The sequence below is a fragment of the Diabrotica undecimpunctata genome, chromosome 3 (assembly GCF_040954645.1).
Source record: "Diabrotica undecimpunctata isolate CICGRU chromosome 3, icDiaUnde3, whole genome shotgun sequence".
Classification (NCBI taxonomy): Eukaryota; Metazoa; Arthropoda; class Insecta; order Coleoptera; family Chrysomelidae; genus Diabrotica; species Diabrotica undecimpunctata.
In genome coordinates this window covers 103,773,448-103,794,273 of record NC_092805.1, presented here as the reverse complement: position 1 = coordinate 103,794,273, position 20,826 = coordinate 103,773,448, and the positions used below count along the sequence as shown (strand labels likewise).

Below are 20,826 nucleotides of genomic sequence, written 5' to 3'. Positions count from 1 at the left end.
ATTTATTACGCTACACTTTTAATCAATGTGCATCTTGTATTCCTACGTTTTAATCAATTTGTTTCCTACATGTTTTGTACTCGCTCAGTTAGTGAATTTAGTGTACATCACATTTTTTAATAGCTACCCAATGGCAACCCCTTTAATTTTGATTGAATAAATCATAGTTTATTAAAAATGTATTGCACTTTTTTAGATTATGTTTAAATCTTTTGAATAACTAGTCATAATTGTATAGTAGTTTTAATATTATTGAGTCCGGCCCTGATCCCACCGCCATATTGGTATGATCGTTAACCACACCTTCTGACGCCGTTTTTAGTATATTCGTTAATATGCTCATAGCTTCTTCATAGATTCTAACTCGATGTATTTTCTATTAGTCCATTGTGTTAATGTTTCATCTAGGTTTTTTGTTGTTTTTGAACTTTTAATAATATCGATTCGTGTTTTATGACTTTTCTAATATCCACAATTCTGATTCGGTTCAATTTTGTTTTTCCTGCTCTTTTTCTTAATTGATTCATCTCTATCACATACTTTTACTTATCAGATCTCTTTTGACAATAAAATAAAAATATTTTCTTATTATAATAATATACTGTGTGCACTGGACGCGCAGTATACACATTCAAACTGTGTGTGCTTGTGATCTTGAACGGAGAAGCAACGAATAATATAATATACGTGCCACGCATACACAAAATATCAGTTTCGAACATATGACATAAGAGTCGTTTCACATAAAAAGTTCCAACAAACCTTAAAAATGATACAAGTACATGTATAAAAAGTAAGTTTATTCAAGATACTGTACTTCATGGGCCACATTTTCTTAATATATACAAATTTAACCTAATATAATGTAAAGAGGCCACTATCTGACACTAAAATAATAAATAGTTAAAATTACATTCTAAATGGTTTAACAAAAATATTCGTTTAATACCATTGGCTTCAAAATTGTCTTTAATAGAGATTTGGGAGGTTGATGGTTTCAAGAGGAATAATTACATAAATACTCTAAAGACCCTGGTCCGATATGAAACAAATATTAAATAAGGCCCCGTTTCTTTTTGTAGTCCTGCAGATTTAGGCTTCGTTTAGGTGCTAAATCTTTTGTCATTGTCTTAGGAACCACGTTTACTGGTGTAGCTGAAACATAATATTCAAGTTTTACTATTTACATTATAAATAACGGTATTTATATTTATTGTATCTAAACTATAATAATTATACTCATGATTAAATAGTTGTTCATGGGTATTTAAGGATAAATGATGCGTCACAGGTGTGAAAAATTAGAAACTCGTAAGCCCCACAAAACTGTGAAATGTATAAGTGGGAGCATTTACAAGAATAAACTGAATAAATCGACTACAGAAGGAATAAGGTAGTCGGTCAAATTAATGTAGAAGGGGCACATAAATAATTTATGTTTACCTGGCCAAAAATTTATTAATGACAGTAGTAATAAAAATGACAAATTTGTGGAAGTGTTAACTTTACACAAACCAACTAAAGTTCTGCAATGAACTATATGAATGGTCACATACTGACAACAGACAATTGGAAATAAAAATATTGGAGCAATAATCGTCAAAAAACACATATCTTTCCAATTTTTGAATTTGCATGTGGATACAAAGTTTTAAGACATAATTTCAGTGTTAAATTGAAATTAGTAACATAATATGTGTACAAAACTTTTGGATAAAAGCAAAGACTATCTGCTAAATAATCATCAAATTAGAAATTTGAAGATTTCTTGGTTGACGAAACAAAAATTCAGATTTTTGCTTTAATCTGTATCTTTTATAAATTGCAAGGCAAAACGTCGATCTATTATAGTTAAATACAGAATAATGCTTTATAAATACTTGTTTCTTTAATAGACATATACAGGGTGTTTAAAAAAGGTATGTCATAAATTAAATCACGCATTCCGGGGACAAAAATAGTTACAGCTCTTTGAAGTTACAAAATAAAAATTGTTTTTTTGCATTATCTCCTAAACTACTTGACATTTTGTAATAAAAATGGACATATTACTTTCTTGTTCTGAAAGCAATTTTCATAAAAAAAAAAACAAGAAAATCTAAGCGCACAGAAAAATTTTAAGGGGTGTATGCAGCCCTAAATCCCCCCAAACTTTTGAGTACGTTCAAATCAAATGAATTTTGTGGCATCATTGTTTTTAAAATTTTTTTGACTTTTATCACTTTTTTCAAAAAACAGTTTTTATTGAGTTACAGCCCTTTTTATTAACCTTTAAAAAATTACATGCAACCAAATAAATGGCTCAAATGAATTAACAAGTACAAAAAATATCTATAACCTCTATAAATATGATATTACAATAAATGTTCAAAATGACCCCCATTTTCTTCAATAAACATTCGGTATCGTTCTAATAAGAAAAACCGAATGCGTTGAAAAATCATATTTTGCTGACTAAATTGATTTGCAGCTTCAATTATTTTACCCTCAATTGTTGTTCGTCCTCTATTGTTACAAAATACACTTTCTCTTTCATAAACCCCCCAAAGCAAAAGTCCATGGGATTAAGACCTGGACTTCTGGGTGGCCAAGAAATAGGTGCGTCACGACCCCTTCAAATCCACCGACCAGGATACTGCCTGCAAAGGTATTCCCGGACTTCATTACTGTAATGCGGTGGAGCGCCATCTTGTAGAAACCATATATTTTGCCTTATTGCAATATTCACTTCTTCCAAATACTCTTGTAAATCGTTTGCCAAGAACTGCAAATAATTATCACCATTTAAATTGTTGGGAAGAAATACTGGGCGTATTAGATTGTTATCCACAATTCCTGTCCAAACATTAACTTTGAAAGTCCTTTGGTGATGAGTCGTTTTTTTGGCGTGAGGATTTTCGTCGGCCCAAATGTGCTCGTTATAATGGTTTGTTATTCCATTTCTACTGAAACAAAAACATTTCTAATAAAATTAACATTTCGACTGTTTTCCATTAACAACCAATCGCAAAATCCAATCCTTTTAGGATAATCTTCAACCAATAACTCTTGAACCGTTGTTAAGTAATAGAGTTGAAGCAGCTGATCCTTCAAACGCCTCCAAACCCTTACGTGAGGAACATTTGGTTGAGCAGCTATTACCCTTGTACTTGTTCCAGGGACTTCTTCAATGATTTCTAAAATGTCTTCATCAGTTGCATCCATTATTGGACGACCACTATTGCCAGCAACTTGCGGTTGGAATGTACCCGTTTCCCGTAAACGACGATCAATGGTCAGAAATAATTGTCTATCGGGTGTATGTCGATTGGGGTATTTTACTGCATAACGCCTTGCGGCTGCTGCACTATTTCCTTGACATTCACCTACGATATACCCGATAATTTGTTGAAATCATAATTTAATCTGATCCAACTTACCCAAAGTTAAATGTATATCTGCCATTTCCTGAAATGTGTAGGTCATTGTAATATCAAAATTTTTAATATTAATCTTATTCACACAATAAATGATAGCTTCATATTATTGACTATTATGGAACTGTTTGTAATTATTGTATCCGTAGAAACTAATTGTAATTTTATGGCCAACTACGAAAAAACTAGTTTTTCAAAAAAGTGATAAGAGGCAAAAAAGTTTTAAAATCAATGTGTTAAAGTAATGATGCCACAAAATTCATTTGATTTGAACATACTCAAAAGTTTGGGGAGATTTAGGGCCGCACACCCCCCTTAGAATTTTTCTGTGCGATTAGATTTTGTTGTTTCTTTTGTATGAAAAATGCTTTCGGAACAAGAAAATAACGTGTCCAAGTGTCCATTTTAATTACAAAATGTCAAGTAGTTTAGGAGATAATGCAAAAAAACAATTTTTATTTTGTAACTTCAAAGGGCTGTAACTTTTTTTGTGTACACTTTTGTACTAAGGTAAGTTGATTTCACTCAATTTATTTTTGTCCCCGGAAGGCGTGATTTAATTTATGACATACCTTTTGAAACACCCTGAATAGGCATATAATTATTTATTATAGGTCTGATAAAAATAGTTTAATTTGACTATTCTTTAACACTACATGTTCATTAACGCTTTAGATAAGATTTAAATAAACGGTAAGAAAAATAAGTGCAACTTTTATTTCATTTGCATGTAAATAATAACAACAATTACTTAATACACTTACATAAAAATTTTTCCTTATATATAACATGCATTCCCCTTAAAAAGGATGTTATATTATTGGCAATTTTTCGCACTATTACCTAATTTTCACTTTTTGCCGGACTATCACTTGCATACTTTTCGGATTTGACACTTTGTGTCCGCCGATTTTCACACTATCACATAATTTACTCACTGCATATTAACACCACCCTCATCTTATCTATAATCACTATTACTGTCATCGCTATCACTGTCAACCGTCAGATTTATTACCACAAGACCAAAATCGTCCATCAACCCGTCAATAACCCAAAATTTTTGTTTTTCCAGTTGTCCACTATTACTACACCAAATGCATGTTTTATTAATTGTTCCATTCCGGCGGTCTTACGTTCTTTGTTATACACACCTTTTCAATTGGATTCAACTCACAATGGTATGGAGGTAGTATCAGAACGGCAACATTTTCTCTTTGTACATCTCGTCGATTATATATTTTATGTATTTTTCATTGAATGTATTTACGACTTCGATACGCCCTGATTTTAAATAATCTTCAAAAAATTATCTTTTTCCAGCAACCATGTCTTAATTTGATCTTTATTAAACGCTTGTGTCGGAATCACTTCTTCTTTTCTCGAATGGTACGAGGCGTTGTTCACCACAACAGTTTTCTCTGAAAGATTAGGAAGCAGCTTTTCCTTAAACCATTGTTCAAATATAGGACCATCCATCTCATCATGGTAGTACTCTAAGTTTTTTTAGCTAACAGCCAAAAAGCAGCACATTCAACAAAGCCCAATTCCTTTTCCGCATGCACTATAACAAATCGAGGGCCTCGAGTTGTGTCGGCTTTTTTAGGTCTGCTGACAACCCCTTAACAAACGCGTCCATAACTGAAGTCGTTGAGTCTCTTTCCTTGCATTCTTTGGAAATGTCCGACATTTGCCAAAGTTTTATCCAAATAAACGACGGTGTATCCTTGGGGACGAAATTTTTTATCTCACGCAAATACTGATGTCTCCATTTCAGAATATCCGGCCGTTCCATCATGGTCGACTTTACTTTTCGTTTGCAAAAAACTAAGTTCATTTCATGGAGTATTCTCCACATTGTTGTGCGTGACATGTTTGCTAAATATTTGTCTTTTTTCACCAGTGCAAAAACTTTGTTCAATGTCGGCGGCAAATTTTTAAAGAAAAAACTATGCACGATGGTACAGAGCTGCGTATGAACTACTGCGTCGTAAGTAAACTTTCTGCTGTTCACTCTACTTTTGGTACGTTTTCTTGTTTTTTTTTTTTACGGGCCTTAGTCCTCGTTCCGTAGCTTCTTTCTGTATTTTAGAAGAACCTACTCTCCTCTTAGCACTTACTTTATCGATTAAACTTTTAACACTTCCACCACTCCACTTTATCACCAAAAATAATTTGTTTATTAAATGAATGAATTAAATCATTCATTTTAAATCATTTCTGTGGAAAAGAGAATACAAATACAGCCCTGAATGATGCTTGTGCTCGTCGTGACATCGGCGCACTTTTATCGTCCATAAGAAATGCGTGGCCATATCTACGCAACGTTCCGTTCTTAAAGCGAAACGCTCTTTAGAATAATTGCAACCGAAAATCAAATCAATCAAACAACTGTTTGTAAATATTTAAAAAAGAAAAATGGTATCCATATAAAGCACAATTGGTACATGAACTGAATGAGGCTGATCCAGATCGCAGAATGGAGTTCTCTGTAACACAATCTTAAATAGATTTAACACTAATCCTAATTTTTTTAACCAAATCCTTATTTTCTGATGAAGCTAATTTCCATTTAAATGTCACGGTCAATAACTAAAACTGCAGATACTGATCAGACGAAAATTCGCATTGGATGGTGGAGGCACATAAGAAATATCAACAAAAAATAATGTTTGGGCAGGATTTATTAAAAATACCATTCTTCTTCAAGTGCCATCTTCGTTCCGAAGGTTGGCGAAAAATACCATTATTGGTTATCATTTATGGTAGATCAATTTGGTTTCAGCAAGATGGAGCACCTCCTCACTATCTTCGAGGCGTTCGGGAGTTTCTTGACAATACATTTAAAATTGTTAGATTGGAAGAAGAAGAGCTATCGAATGGCCAGCAAGATCCCCGATTTGACACCTCTTGATTATTTTTATGGGGTTATTTAAAAAACAAAGTGTATGTAAATAGGCCACATACTATCCAAGAACACATCGAACACCACCTTTAACTTTTTTCTTTAGGTGCCTTTCTGTTTATAGAGTAATTTTACAAAATAAAAATGTTTTTCCTAATTTCTGCATATTCATGGTAATACTGATATCGACAATAAAACAGATTATATGTTGCATCGGCAATAAAAAAATTTTAAGAAAACATTGTAAAATATACGTGTGGTCCCAATGAAAAATACGCTCATTATCCGTATATTTCAGAAACTGTACATTTGGCAACGCCGAAAATATAAAATTTGAAATTGCTGGTCCATATAATATACATAACCAACATTTTGTTACTACATCATACGGGGTGACGGGTGACACAAATATCTTTATGTTTTCATACTTTATGGGCGCACTGTATAACTGATATTGTCACCTCTATTATTAACACTTACTTTGAGGAAATTGTTTAGGAACCTATTGAATCAGAAACCATATATTAAAATGTCTGAATTCCCAACAATGTAAAATAAACATACGAACTTGACACATATTATCTTCTATTGAAAGGTAGTTGAAACCGTGACAGATGCATTATTTTTCGACAACTTGAACTTATAATTCTTTTATTACCAGGCGAAAATAAAAAAGTAAATTATTATAGTAAAATAAATAAAATAACCTACCGGCCAGAGGTACTTCAAGATCAATTTTAATATCAAAGTCATGGGCAGAAAACAAGTCGTCTTGAGAAACTTGAGCAGGTTGAGCGGATTTTTTGGTTTCAAGAACTGCTATTTTTTCATTCTTTTTTCGTTCGGCAGCCAATTTTGCAAGTTCAGCTTCCTTGATGGCACGTGCCTCTTTTTCTCCTGCTTTGAAGTTCATCCTAGGTTTGGTCGATCGTCTGGTGAACGGATCATCAGCCTGAAAATTGGACATTTTGTCATTACTATTAATTTTAATATTTTTCTGAAGCTATTTTCTTATGGCATCTTAAGTAATTACTATTTTATGGGAATAAGCCACAATTTATGTTTAAAATACAGTTGGTACAGTATAAATCCCGATGCACGTAATCCGAGTCATAATAAGTGACGTAACATGAAACCAACACAAAGTATTTAAGTGGTAGGCCTGTTCCTTCTTAGACGTATGGTCATGTAACTTTTAAAATATGTACTTCCATATATCGACTGTTAATTAAAGTCACGTTTGATACAGAATATAGCCAAAATAGAAGGCTAAGAAATTTGGGAATTGAGTTAATAAAAGAATAAATGAGATTCAGAGCCTCGACGTCAGGTTTACACTCATACATTCAGTCTGCAGTTGCCAAATACGGCATCTCTAAAGATCTAGTAGCTTTAAGTAACGCTGTAGACAAAACGACGTGAAATTCGCCTTTTCTGTAGCAAAACATAATCATATGCACTCATTATCACGACAGTCGCAGCCGCTGCAATTTCCATGTCGGACATGTTGACTCTGGGAACAGTATGCCTCTAGAGGGAACATACTGATATCGCCCAAATACTCAACCCAATGTGTGGATGCCCCAACGAACGTGGGAACACAGTTGACCCAACGTCGGCGCCAACGTAGGATCCCATGTGTGGAGCCGGCCTTACAATCGGCGTATAATTATGCGGTTCGCGCATAATTCAGTTGTTGGCGCGTAATTTTCGCATCCTGCATAAAATTACCTAATTTTGCACAATCTAGCATAGCAAAAGAAAATAAACCAGTGACAAGTCGCAGTTTATAAAAAGAGCCCTTGTCTTCTTTTTTCTTTTAAAACGCTTATGCGGCCATTTAACACAGCATTCTTTTTAGAAAATAAAAATTACTTTATCGAAGAAAATTTCCATTCCATGATGGCATTAAAAAACAAATTTACATGTAAGAATTGATCTTCGGCCACTTGAGTCACCTCCGTTGAGTTGTTTAGGATTAACACTCCGATACAAGCTGGTGGACTATCAAAACGGGGTTTTTGCTCAAAAGGCTATTTCTTAGATAAATAAATAATATACATATCAGGTTTTTTCAGTACCTTTCAAGCACCCAAAAAAATGTACTTATCTAAATATTTTACAAAAATATACTTATACTTTTTAAAATCTAGATCATTTTGTCCTAATAGACCATTGTCGTGTGGTTATGAACTTTTAAAATTTTTACTTCCATATATCGCCACCATTTTCTTCGACGAGGAGGCCTTCGGTTTTTTGTAGCAAAATATAATCATAAGCACTCATTATAACGACAGTCGCAGCCGCTATTTATGTCGTACATGTTGACGTTGGAGCCAACGTTGGGTCCGACTGTGTTACCACATTTGGTGAGGCATCCACACCTTGGATTGAGTATTGGAGCGATATCACATATCAGTCCGTTCCCTCTAGAGCCAACGCCAACATGTCCGACATGGAAATTGCAGCGGCTGCGACTGCCGTGATATTGAGAGCATATGATTTTATTTTACTAAAAAAAGGCGAAGGCCTCCTCTTCGAAGATGGTAAATGACAACAATAATTCATAAACTGAGAAATCAGTAAGTACTACTTTAAATACTGGTTATCTACTGGGGTCTTATTTAGTAGCACAAAACAATTTAGGTATACCTAATCAATATTTTAGATATGACGGACGTCAATTATTGAATAACTTATTGCGAGAACGTTCAGTAGAATTTGATAACTTTTGTCGAATGTTATCGACCGATTTTGAATATTTCTCCAGCTAATTGAACCAATAATAAAGAAGAAACACACGCGATGGAGAGAAGCAATACCTGCTAAAGTACGTTTAGCTGTAACACCCCGATTTCTTGCCACGGGAGACAGTTTCAAGAGCCCGCATTTCCTATTCAAAATATCAAGCCAAGTTATATCGCTAATAGTACCTGAAGTTTGTAAAGCCCTATGTGAGGCTCTAAGCAAATATGTTAAGGTAAGTTTATAGCTAATGGAACGTTAAGCTTGTTACTGACGGGGAGCTGTACTATAATATATATAATATCTCATATCGCTCACTATAGTAATGAGTGAGCCTGCATACACGGAACTATAATAAATATTACGGTTCCGTGTATGCAGGCTAACTCATTACTATAGTGAGCGATATGAGATATAATTTATATTATAGTATAGCTCTCTATGCGTGACAAGCTTTACACGAACTTTCATTTATAAACAAGCTGTAATAGTTAAATAGTTTTATTATAAAATTTACAAAGTTACATACTTATTTTAAATTAACTGAAAAACAATCTGGAAATATCAATGATCTAACTTAGTACAGGTGTTATCAGCCATTACAAAAGCTTGTCGAATTACTTGTCAATTATTATCATTACCGGAATAAATAATCCGGTTGCGTTTGTCCGTACGATCTGATTGAACATTGAGATTGGGAATTTGCCGAAGGAGAATGTGATGGAACTAAAATTGTCCTCGACTTGCAAATAAACTTCGTGATAATGGCCTCGTGATCATATTTTCCCGACGTTCCTGTAGCCTCTTATGGTATATAAGTTCATCAATATCATGCATGATCTCTTCTCTCATTTCTGAAGAAAAGCTTTTAATTTTTGCTGCCAGTAGTTTACAAAATAAGTCGACTTCACTGGTCTCACAATTTGACTTCTCCGAAATAGCTTTTATGACTTCTACTGCTTCAACCATTCGTTTTTTAGCATGTGCTACATCTGCCGTTGCAGCAGCACATCGCTTTCTAGTAGAAGTAGAGGCAGTGCTAGTATCTGAGATAATATTGTATTGTTTTTCGGCACTTGCGTTTTCTTCGGTACTCAATTTTGTCCCTTCATTTTGGTCGGACAACGTTACAGCCTAAAATTAAAAGAATAAATTAAGTTATCATATATATCTTAGTTTTGTCTTTTAAATTAAATTAGTTGCTTAAAATATATGTATATTTTCAGCTGATTTCGACGACAGAGGCGTGACTTGAGGTAGCAAAAGGATTTGAAAACACTTGGCAATTTTTACACTATTCAGAGGCACTTGACGGCAAACACGTCACGTTACAGGCCCTGTCAACAGTGGATCAGAGTTTTTCAACTACAAACATGATTTTAGTATAATATTGCTAGCAGTAGCCGACAGTGATTACAATTTTTTATTTGTATAAATGATGGTGGAGTTTTTAATGATAGCTTACTGTACCAACGGATACTTTCAAACAATGCTAATTTTCCAGAAGCAGTTCCACTGCCTGGTAGAAACATATGGGTACCATATGTTTTCGTAGCAGATGCCGCCTTCGCACTGGCAGGTAGTGTAATGAAACCATATCCAGGTGTTTCACCCTATGGCAGTCGAAACAGAATATTTAACCAACAATTATCTCGAGCCTGAGTAGTCATAGAAGGTACTATTGGAATCATGACATCAGTATTCAGGGTGTTTGCAAACCCTATGCTGCCACCACCCGAAAAAGCGGCAATTATAACTTAAACTTGTGTAATTCTTCACAACTTTTTTAAAAAAAGTAAAGCTTCGAGAAATATGTACATGGCAGAAGGTACAGTAAACCCCATTTTAACTGAACAACATGTACTACCGCCATTACAGCAAACTCCAAGACGATCAACTGACAATGCTAGAGAAATCCGAGATGAATTCACTAATTATTTTTCACTCATGTACACATTTGTAATTTTTTTACAGTTAGCCTGTTTATCAAAACATATTATACACACTGCAAAACAATAACGTGTTTTATTTCACTTACCTCTGTATTTATTGTACTGCTATTTAACTTGTTATATACTGGGGCCATAAAACTATCCATGAATTCATAGGCAAACCAGCTGGTTTTATAAACATCATCTGCTGATGAACCTGACCGAATTGAGTCTTTTTATTTTATTACTGTAGAGCCGATATGTAGACATCAAAGACTCTCTTTTCTTTTTTAATTCGGCAACTGAATAATTTACACTAAAACTGGCTTGTAAACTTTGCCATACATCAGCAATTGCATTTATCTTCCCTGACGATTGGATTCCATAGCACTCGTTCGGCTTCAAAAAGGTCCAGAAATTCAAGCACTTTATCACTGTCCCACACAATCTCAGATGTAGAAGACATTTTCTATCAAATAATATATATTTTGATACAACACTATTTCACACCGAAGAAGTGACAAAACTGTAGACGAATAATTTATTTTTTTTTTACAATTTGTGCCCTGAATTTGTGAAATCCCCGTAAATATAAATGTGAAATACCTACCTACCCAAATCTGTTTGAAACCTCTACTTCAATGTGTATTGAATAAATGCGAAAACCTTGATATTTTTACACTTTTATTTCAAAAAATTATAAAATTTTAACACTTTTTATATTAGGTATGAGTAAAAGTATATATGATAACATTAAGAAACGTAAAATATAAACAAAATTAAAAAGTGGCGCAGAAAATATAGTAGCACAAAATTACATAATGATTTTACGTCATTTTGTCTACAGCTTTACTTAAAGCTATTAGATCTTTAGAGGTGCCGTATTTGGCAACTGCAGACTGAATATATGAGTGTAAACCTGACGTCGAGGCTCTGAATACCATTTATTCTTTTAACTCAATTCAGAAATTTCTTAGCCTTTTATTTTGGCTATATTCTGCATCAAACGTAACTTTAATCCACAGCCGATAAATAGAAGTACATATTTTAAAAGTTACATGACCACACAACGGTGGTTTATTAGGAGAATTAGGATCTATGTTTCAAAATTAAAAACATATTTTTGTAAAATATTTAGATAAGTACATTTTTTTTTTGGGTGCCAGAAAGGTACTGAAAAACCAGATATGTATATTAATACTATGGGTATGTTAATACTAAACAACTCAGCGGAGGTGGCTCAGGTGGCGGAAGATCGATTTTTACATGTTGTAAATTTGTTTTTCTTCGATACCGTAATTTTTATTTTCTAAAAAGAATGCTTAACTGTGGCTTGTCATTGGATTATTTTCTTTTGCTTTGCTAGATTGTGCAAAATTAGATAATTTTATGCAGGATGCGAAAATTACGGGCCAACAACTATGCACAAATCGCATAATTAAACATCGATTGGAACACTTCTGTAGCGCCAATGTGTGGTCGGTAACGCCAGTATTGGCGCCAATCACTTTGATGTGTACGCAAAATCCGACAGGCCACGGAAAACTCCCAACGTTGGAGCGTCATAAAAACGTTGGCGCCAGCATTGGCTCCAACACAGTTTTGTCGGTACACACATTGGACGAACGCTGTTGAGGCCAACGTTGGCCCTCATGTGTGGAGCTGTCGTGAGAATCTGCCAACTACACTGGAATTACAGTTACTAGACATTATTTTATTATATACGCTTAGAAATAACCTATGAAGATTTCTATTAATGTAATCTTAAAGAAATACACCATAACTTATTTCATTTAATTTGTAAAGTGGATTATAAAGCGTTTTTATGAGACACACTTGTCCGGATCACACTTTACTGTAATCAAACGTCGGTGACATTTTGGCATACATTTTTAACACTTAGATGATAGTTGCGATGTTGACACTTCAGATTTGTTTTTATTATTAACTATTAATTAAATTCAGTTCTTTTTAAAACAACATTAGTGTGATTTAATTCTTCTTTGATCCATTATTATGAACAGGAACGAGATAATAACGTGTCCAATTCTACCGTTGACTGCTGTTAGGAAAGTACATAATGTATTTTTTATATGTTTATGTAGATACTTAAAATATAAATTCTTGTTTTAGCATGTAGCTGCAGCTTTAAATTTACGTTATTTCAACTGTGAGTTCTATCTCTCAGGCCGTAAAAACTAATACATCTCTAACATAAATACTCAAAAAACGTACTAGGTCTAAGAAACTTACTAATACTGAAATAATAAATACAAGCGAAATTCGTAATTCTTAATCTTAATAGAGTGTATTAAGTTAAACAGATTTGTTTAACATGAAATCAAATTTAATTCTTTTCAGAACATGTGACTTTGACCTCTTTATGGATTCAATTGAAGGAAAAAGAACTATTTAGTGGTTGTCGTATGTCACTCAGCATTGTACTGAGAGATATTGGTTTTAAATTTAAAATTAAATTTTTAAAAAAGATAATCCCCGAGTACCGAAAACGGTAATATATTTAATTATATTTAAAACATATAGGTGTTGAAATAAATTTATTTTGTAGATAACATGATTCTTCATGCCGGTAAAGAAAATGACTTCATTGAGGGTGCAGAGGCTATATTTTTCTCTAAATTGGCTTTAATGGACGAGCATGGGGAAATGAATCAAGAAAATTTTTTATCGGGGTTTGAAAATCAACTATATAAAAGTTTGTCTGAACCGTTCCTAATTATTCGGACCGTGTAAGTTCGGAAGAGCGACACCTGGTGTCGTAAATCAGCAAAATTTACTGCGCTTTCATGTTAGATCGAGGTTACCGGATAAATGTCCAAGGAGGTAGCCCCAAAAAAGAATAAGAAGAAAAAGTAAGATTGAGGTTATGTCGGTATGTTATTAAAAGGTAAACGTTGTATGTAGTGTAAATACAAATAAATATATTATTAAATTACAGCATTACTGTTAATATGGATGCAATAAATTTTTTCAGGGGAGACAAAAAACTTTTGGAAATTTTTGTTTTAGCAAATAGAAAAAACCAAGATATACATTTGTGTAGATATAACAAATTTGACATTTGAAGATATTTTTAAAAAGTTATTTGATCTTTTTTTAATGGCATAGATAATAATCATTCAGTCAGTCACAATCAGATTATAGTGTAATTATTGAGTAATTGTCTTGTTACTTAGCTGAGTAAACTTAACTTATTTATTCCTCACATTAACGAACAAAGCTTAAAAATAATGCATAAATTAGAAGGTTAAGCCCATGATATCATCATATTGGTTTGAACAATTAATTCTTTCCCTGTAAACTTTTGGACAGCGAATATATCTTAATGCATCTTCAGAAAAACTTGAACTTGATGCATTTTTGTAAACTTCAAAAAAATAAAATTTAAACATTAAACTTGATTTTTGGATTAAAGTGAACTCTAAGTGAGTGTTATGAAACTAAAATTTACACTTAAAAGTGAAATTTTATTTATTATTTATTTCAAACTGACTTTAAAATCGGACACAAGAATAATGCATAATTTAGGTTATGTTACTTATGCTTTTTTATGATATAAATCCACTTTTTCTTTGTAGTAATTTGTGCTTCGAAGTTGGAAACGAATAAAACAAATTGACAATTTTTTGTTGTATTTTTACAATTTATAACACAGCATTTACTAAATCTCATTTTCTTCAGTGACAGAAGGTGTAAATAAACACGAATATGAAATATGACAATTTGACAATATGAATTTATGAAATCTATGAAATGTGCAGTAAAAAATGTAAGATTTCTCCGCTACTCGCGCACGATCGTTTCTCGTATCATATCCAAGTACTTGCACGTCGCCAATAATGGATAACGCTCTATACCATAGCATGTTGTTAGAGAAAGCACCAGATCTCTTCAACCAATACTGAAATAAAAGATTGGTTGACTAACAATAAACTGCCTTTTAATGAGACAATGTCGAAAAACGAGCTTTTGCAGATTATTGCGCAATAAGTACGGCTAATAAGAGTTTGTATCAGGTTATCTCATATTCAGGTACTCTCCACTAAAATAATTATATTGTACAAGCAGCAGGAAATACTTTCAGGATCTCGGAAATCTTTGTACGGATGCCTCCAAAATATTGATAAAAACTATTAATGGGAAGGATACTAGTTTTTTTTGTTGTTTAACTTCGCAACTGTAGTATCCACTGCGGTATCGAATACATAGATTTTCATCGCCAGCAGATTTTCTTTCATCTAGTTCCTTTTTAGCTGCCTTGTAAGCGTCTCACTCCATCTTTGTTTGATCCTTAGAGATTATATAAGCAATATTTCGAAGTTTATAATTAGACTTAAAGAGCCAGTTTCACCGTGTTAGCACTACATATGATTTTGAGTGGTCTAGCTTGATTGTAATTGGACACTTTGCCAACTCGGACAACATGTGATATGGTGGATTCCTCCTGCAGTAAGCCAAGTAAACGAAAGACAGAAAGATTTTGAGCTCTCGCTATACGTTGTTGTACTTCATAAAAAGACAGAATTGGCTGTGGTCTGTGAATTGCTATTTTCCATTTTTGTAATCTTTTCTTTGAGACTGGTGATTTCTTCTTCCAGCTTGGCAAATTTTCGCAAAAACATATTAACATTCTTAAATGCAAAATAATTGTCGCATGCTATTATTTACTTTTCTTCAGTACCGAGATCTTGGGAACAAGCGCTACAATTATTGGTAACCTCAAAATTATATCTTAAAATATTTCAGCAATCCTCGGCTTTTTATGAGTATACGTTTTGATAACCTAACCTTATAATATACTTTGACTGCTCGCGCCTTCCATATTGCTCACAACGCTATAATACGTGTTCATTGCGTCGATATTTAATGAAATAATTAGACCGATTTCAGAATTTTATCTCATACCGAAAGATGTAATATTTTACAACCTGTCTTCGTTGTCGAAAAAAACTACTGTGTAAAAAATGTAAAATATTTACAATGTATTTATGTTAGTCATGTCCTGTTTAAAATCCACAAGGAAACTAAGTTCCTGTGTTTGGCTGTATACCATATATTAAAAATTTTGAATAAAATCCTTTATAAAAAGGTATATAAAAAAAAAAAAAAAAAAAAAAAAAAAAAAAAAAAAAAAAAAAAAAAAAAAAAAAATCCTCAATATCCCAGAAGACGTTTCACTCATCCACAATATCTCCCAAAAAAATTTCCTCAAATTAGATTTATACGAAGATCTTGAAATTCTTAAAGAAAAACAAAAAAGCCCAAATTGCGTTAATCGCCATGTTTCATTCAATCGAGATTTTCTCCCTCTCCATCGCCAACTATTCTCCTAACCCACATTCCCAATTTACTTCTATAATTAAAAATCCATATTCATTAATAGTCTACCATCCTCCTTAGTTAATTCTAATAACTTTTCTTCCAATACACTTTACTCTCCATTTATCACACTCTTTTCTTTTCAAACCAAATTTCATTTCTTAACCACTATAACCAATACTTTACATTCCTCTATTTCGTCATTTCCAAATTCAGATCAGATCACCCGTCATCCCCCCACCCCTTCCTGACTATTAAATTCTTATTTTACTTCTCTACACAATTCCCTCAGGGTTTGGCTTCGGTTCTCTGGGACCTCAGCCTTCCGTAGTCTATCCGTTTATCACAATTCTCTCTAAAAAACACCTTAATTTTTATCCTCTCTACTCAAATTCTACAGAGCCACCAACAACAATTTCAGTTTACTAATATATTCAATATAGACCAATAGTTCATTCAACCCACCAACTTATAACTTAATCTTTTATTTTCCTTATGTACCTAGTGTTGCTTTATAACAGATAGGGCCTTTTCTCAAGTTATAAGTTGAGTACTTTATGACCAGCACATTATAAAACCACTTCCAACCATCAATTTTTTGTCCATTTCAGATACCTGTAAACACTTAAAATATAAATACATAACTCAGTTTGTTAACACCCAATCAGATATTACATTTATGAACTTGCAACTCAAGAAATTCTACATTTTCCAGGTACCAAATGTTGTTTTTTGACATACAGGGCCTAATATAATTGAGTTATAAGTCAATTTTTTACATCTATCTTATACTACAATAGTTTTATTTCATTCATTGAATAACATTCTCACATATCAAACATATTAATTCCTATACTTTTCAAGAACCCAACTGTCCACCTGTGTCTAGTTTCCATTTTCCAGGTACCAGATGTTATTAAAACATAAAGGGCCTTATATTAGAATCTTCTCATCTCACCACTTGACACTGCATAGTTGGTTGCCTAACTTTAATCACATAATTTTCTCACCATAACTTTATCTTACATACATAATTCACAACAATAACATTGATGGTTGATACTGTTATAATTTTATTTTATTTCAATTCATTCACAATTTTTAAATAACGTTGGCTTTTGTCTTAAATAGACATATATAGTTACACTGACAGCTCTGTCACAACTTCCGTCATAACCTGCTAAGATTGTCATTTTAATCAGTTGCTTTATTGAAGTCCTCGTAGACATACCGTCTCAGGACTTGCAACTTATTGCAGAGTCATATGTCACCATGTTACCAATCCAACGGTAACTTTACCATCTAAATTGTAAAAAAAAAAAAAAAAAAAATTTTTATATACCTTTTTATAAAGGATTTTATTCAAAAAATGTCCTGTTTACTTCGATAGCAAAACAACTGAATCCCTGAGTTGCCAGCTTTCGTGCACTGCAAGAATTTACTGCGTACAATTGTGATTCTCGATTATAAAAAGAAAACAATGTGAAATAAATACATTAACAGAATAGAAGAGGGAACACTGTAACAATCGCTCGTGATAAGAACGATCGCGGTACGAAATAAGAGCATGAATCGAGCACAAAAGAAGCAAAGTCATAATCTAAATATTAATGGGACAGGAGTATGAAGATAAACACACATAAGTTTCGTAAATCAAAGAGGAAGAGTTCGTTAAATAATAAACATGAGTGACAACTTACTTTTTTGCCTTTATTTGCCCTAACTTCCTCCATAATAGCCTTTTCGGCTTCTTCTACATTCTTTTTCCTATTTCTATCGTTTATGTAAGAGATACTGGAAATGGTTGAAGTACGTAATTTGTCTAATTCTGAAGCTCTTTCTTCCAAGTCGGATAGCTTCTGAGCTAATTCCCTAGCAACATCTTCATCGCCTCTGCTTATAGCTCCATCCCTTTCTTTCATCAGCTGAGTCTTCCTCATAGCGTAGTTGTAAGGGTTTGCTTTGAAACGAGACTTTTCTTGAATCTAAAAATGCGAAGTTTTATTTTAGTAAATTGTAAATCTGACAAAAAAGATAAAAAAAATATTTAAATATTGTAAAGGTTTATCATTTATCCATTAGCTTATCATGTGATGAAGTTTATTAACAAGGACACCTTCGTGTAAAGTTCAGTGTCCATTAATTTTCATCGAAGACGGTTTCACTGTTTTCCGCCATGAACAAGCAATAGCTATTAGATCTATAATCCATCATATTAATTGTAATTAAGAGCAATTGACAAATTTTGAAGATAACTTTGGGAAAATACTCGTATAGTTCAATATAATACTACAGAAATATGTAAAACTTGTAATGTGCGAATTTAAGTCCAAAAAAGACTAAAAATATCTAATTTTGGTAAAAAATGATAAATAAAACAAATAAAAAGAAATAACTAACTACAAGAGAAAAGAGAAAAAAAATCCTATTAAGTTGAAATATTGTTTTTGTGCAGTACTTGTACATGTGGAAATACTGCTTTACTTAAAAAAATGACGCAAACATGGAACCAGATGACTTGATTGGTCGCTTAAGCATCCTATAGTTGAACTGGAATCGGAATCAAGGATTAAATTGAAGTAAGTCCGACTTAACGTGTTAACTGATTATAAAAAATAACCGGACGGCTGCTGGAGCTGAGCAAGAACTGGAGATGGATTTACTTGTATGGTGTACGGTAGAATCCAACAACAATTTCTAGCGTCTCAACACCATCTGATCAATTAATAAGTAACGCCGAGCCTTAAGTTCCTATATCTTATTATCCTACTCAGACATCAGATGACCCTATCAAAACTGTTTATATCAAATCGCAGATTTGACTGACTGGACTGGAGTGTTATTCAAATCAGGTACCCCCAATTAAATGATTATTAAACTACCCACAACAAAACGAGGTCTAAGAGGTTTATATTATAAACGTATAAATTCTTAATTTTCTGGTAAGCGCCTGATTTCAAGCACAAACCCACTAAACTACTTACATCAAGTGTTCTAGACTGCTGAGCCAACGGGCCAATAGATTGGGAGTAACATGACCGAATATCAGACTCTTAGTAACCATGGTGTGCGGAGAATAAGGTTCAACCACGAGTTCAACCCACTATAGCAAATTATGCAGAAATACAAAGACTGCGCTGAAGATCGCCTTGGATGGATAAATGGAGAATACCTACCAGAAACCTTAATGGTACTATGGTGGGGCGTCGGTCAGTGGGAGAGTATAAAAAGCAGAAAGGCAAATTTTTTGTTTTGTAGCTTCCTCCGTGGTTGTTAGTTGTTGCCCTGGACACCATCAGGGTCTTCTAACTCTAATGGCACAGATTGGTCGCATTGCTCCTGTAGTGATCCTTTCCCAAGTTAACATGCTCCTTTTCTAACTTGGCTGCACCGTACTGAAGACAACCAATAGTCAGAAATACGTATATACGGTTGCCTTCCATCGATATACCTTTTTTGGTTTTCTGTTTTCTCAGACATGCCATTACATTTTACTTAAATTGGGAAAGATATTTTGTTTTTTAAAATACACAAGTTCCTGTAGCTGGTTGGTCCACAAAAAAATTATTTAAAAATCCTTTATAAAAGGTATATAATTAAAACACCCAATCGGGCTACATCACAAAACGTTTTCAGAAACTATATTCCATCATCAGTGTATCAAGTGTACATGTTTTGAGCCACTAAATATTTGAGTAAAAACACGTTAACAAGTCCTCGTAGACACTTTGTCTCAGGACGAGCAACCTCCAGTGGAGTCTTACGTTGCCATGTGATCAATTCCAATTATAACTTAAACATCATAGCATATAAGATCCAATAACTTAAATTCAAATTAAAAACATTTAACACGTTTTTACCCAAATATTTAGTGGCTCAAAACATCTACACTTAGACACACTGATGATAGAATATAGATTCCGAAAACGTTTTGTGATGTAGCCCGATTGGGTGTTTTAATTATATATACCTTTTATAAAGGATTTTTATAATTTTTTTTTATTTTGTTTTTTGTTTCTTGGGAAGAATTCTTCTAATAATTTAACTTTATCTGACTCATTCATATTGACAATTCAGACATATACTTATTATACATTTTAAAGTAGACGACTTTAAAAAATGATACTGCCAATATTGCTGAGTTGCGTTCCTGAGGCGACTTTATTGTAAGATAGTTCATTCGATTACATGAAATCAACTTTATCTTGAGAATATTCGTCAGAAAAATCATAGCAAGTAATTCGTCTATAAAAAGGCAACCACATGCCACGATGACAATAGAAACCAGGAAAGAACTATAATTTATTATTATACATTACGTAGTTTTTATTTATTACCTAACATTTAAGTCGTATCTATTTCTGAGAATATAAGCTGGCTGGAATTAATTATATTTATAACAGTGTAATATTATTTTTAAATATTAAAGCATGTATTCTGTTCTTTTCTCAATTAAAACATATGCAGTGTTTAATACTGCAGTTATCAA

At 33.1% G+C, this 20,826-nt stretch overlaps 1 protein-coding gene across 2 annotated transcripts in view; it reads right to left on the bottom strand.

The window, feature by feature from the left end:
* Positions 1-783: 783 nt before the first annotated feature.
* The window catches only part of Rtf1 (RNA polymerase-associated protein Rtf1), a 59,774-nt gene continuing 39,731 nt past the window's right edge, over positions 784-20,826 (bottom strand). For both annotated transcript variants that reach the window (XM_072526461.1, XM_072526462.1), the window contains exons 7-9: positions 18,038-18,322; positions 7,033-7,273; positions 784-1,155 (exon numbers count right to left, since the gene is read on the bottom strand). In XM_072526461.1, coding sequence (XP_072382562.1) covers positions 1,055-1,155; positions 7,033-7,273; positions 18,038-18,322 — 627 coding nt within the window. In that variant the 3' untranslated portion in view covers positions 784-1,054. The remainder of the gene's footprint in view (positions 1,156-7,032; positions 7,274-18,037; positions 18,323-20,826) is intronic.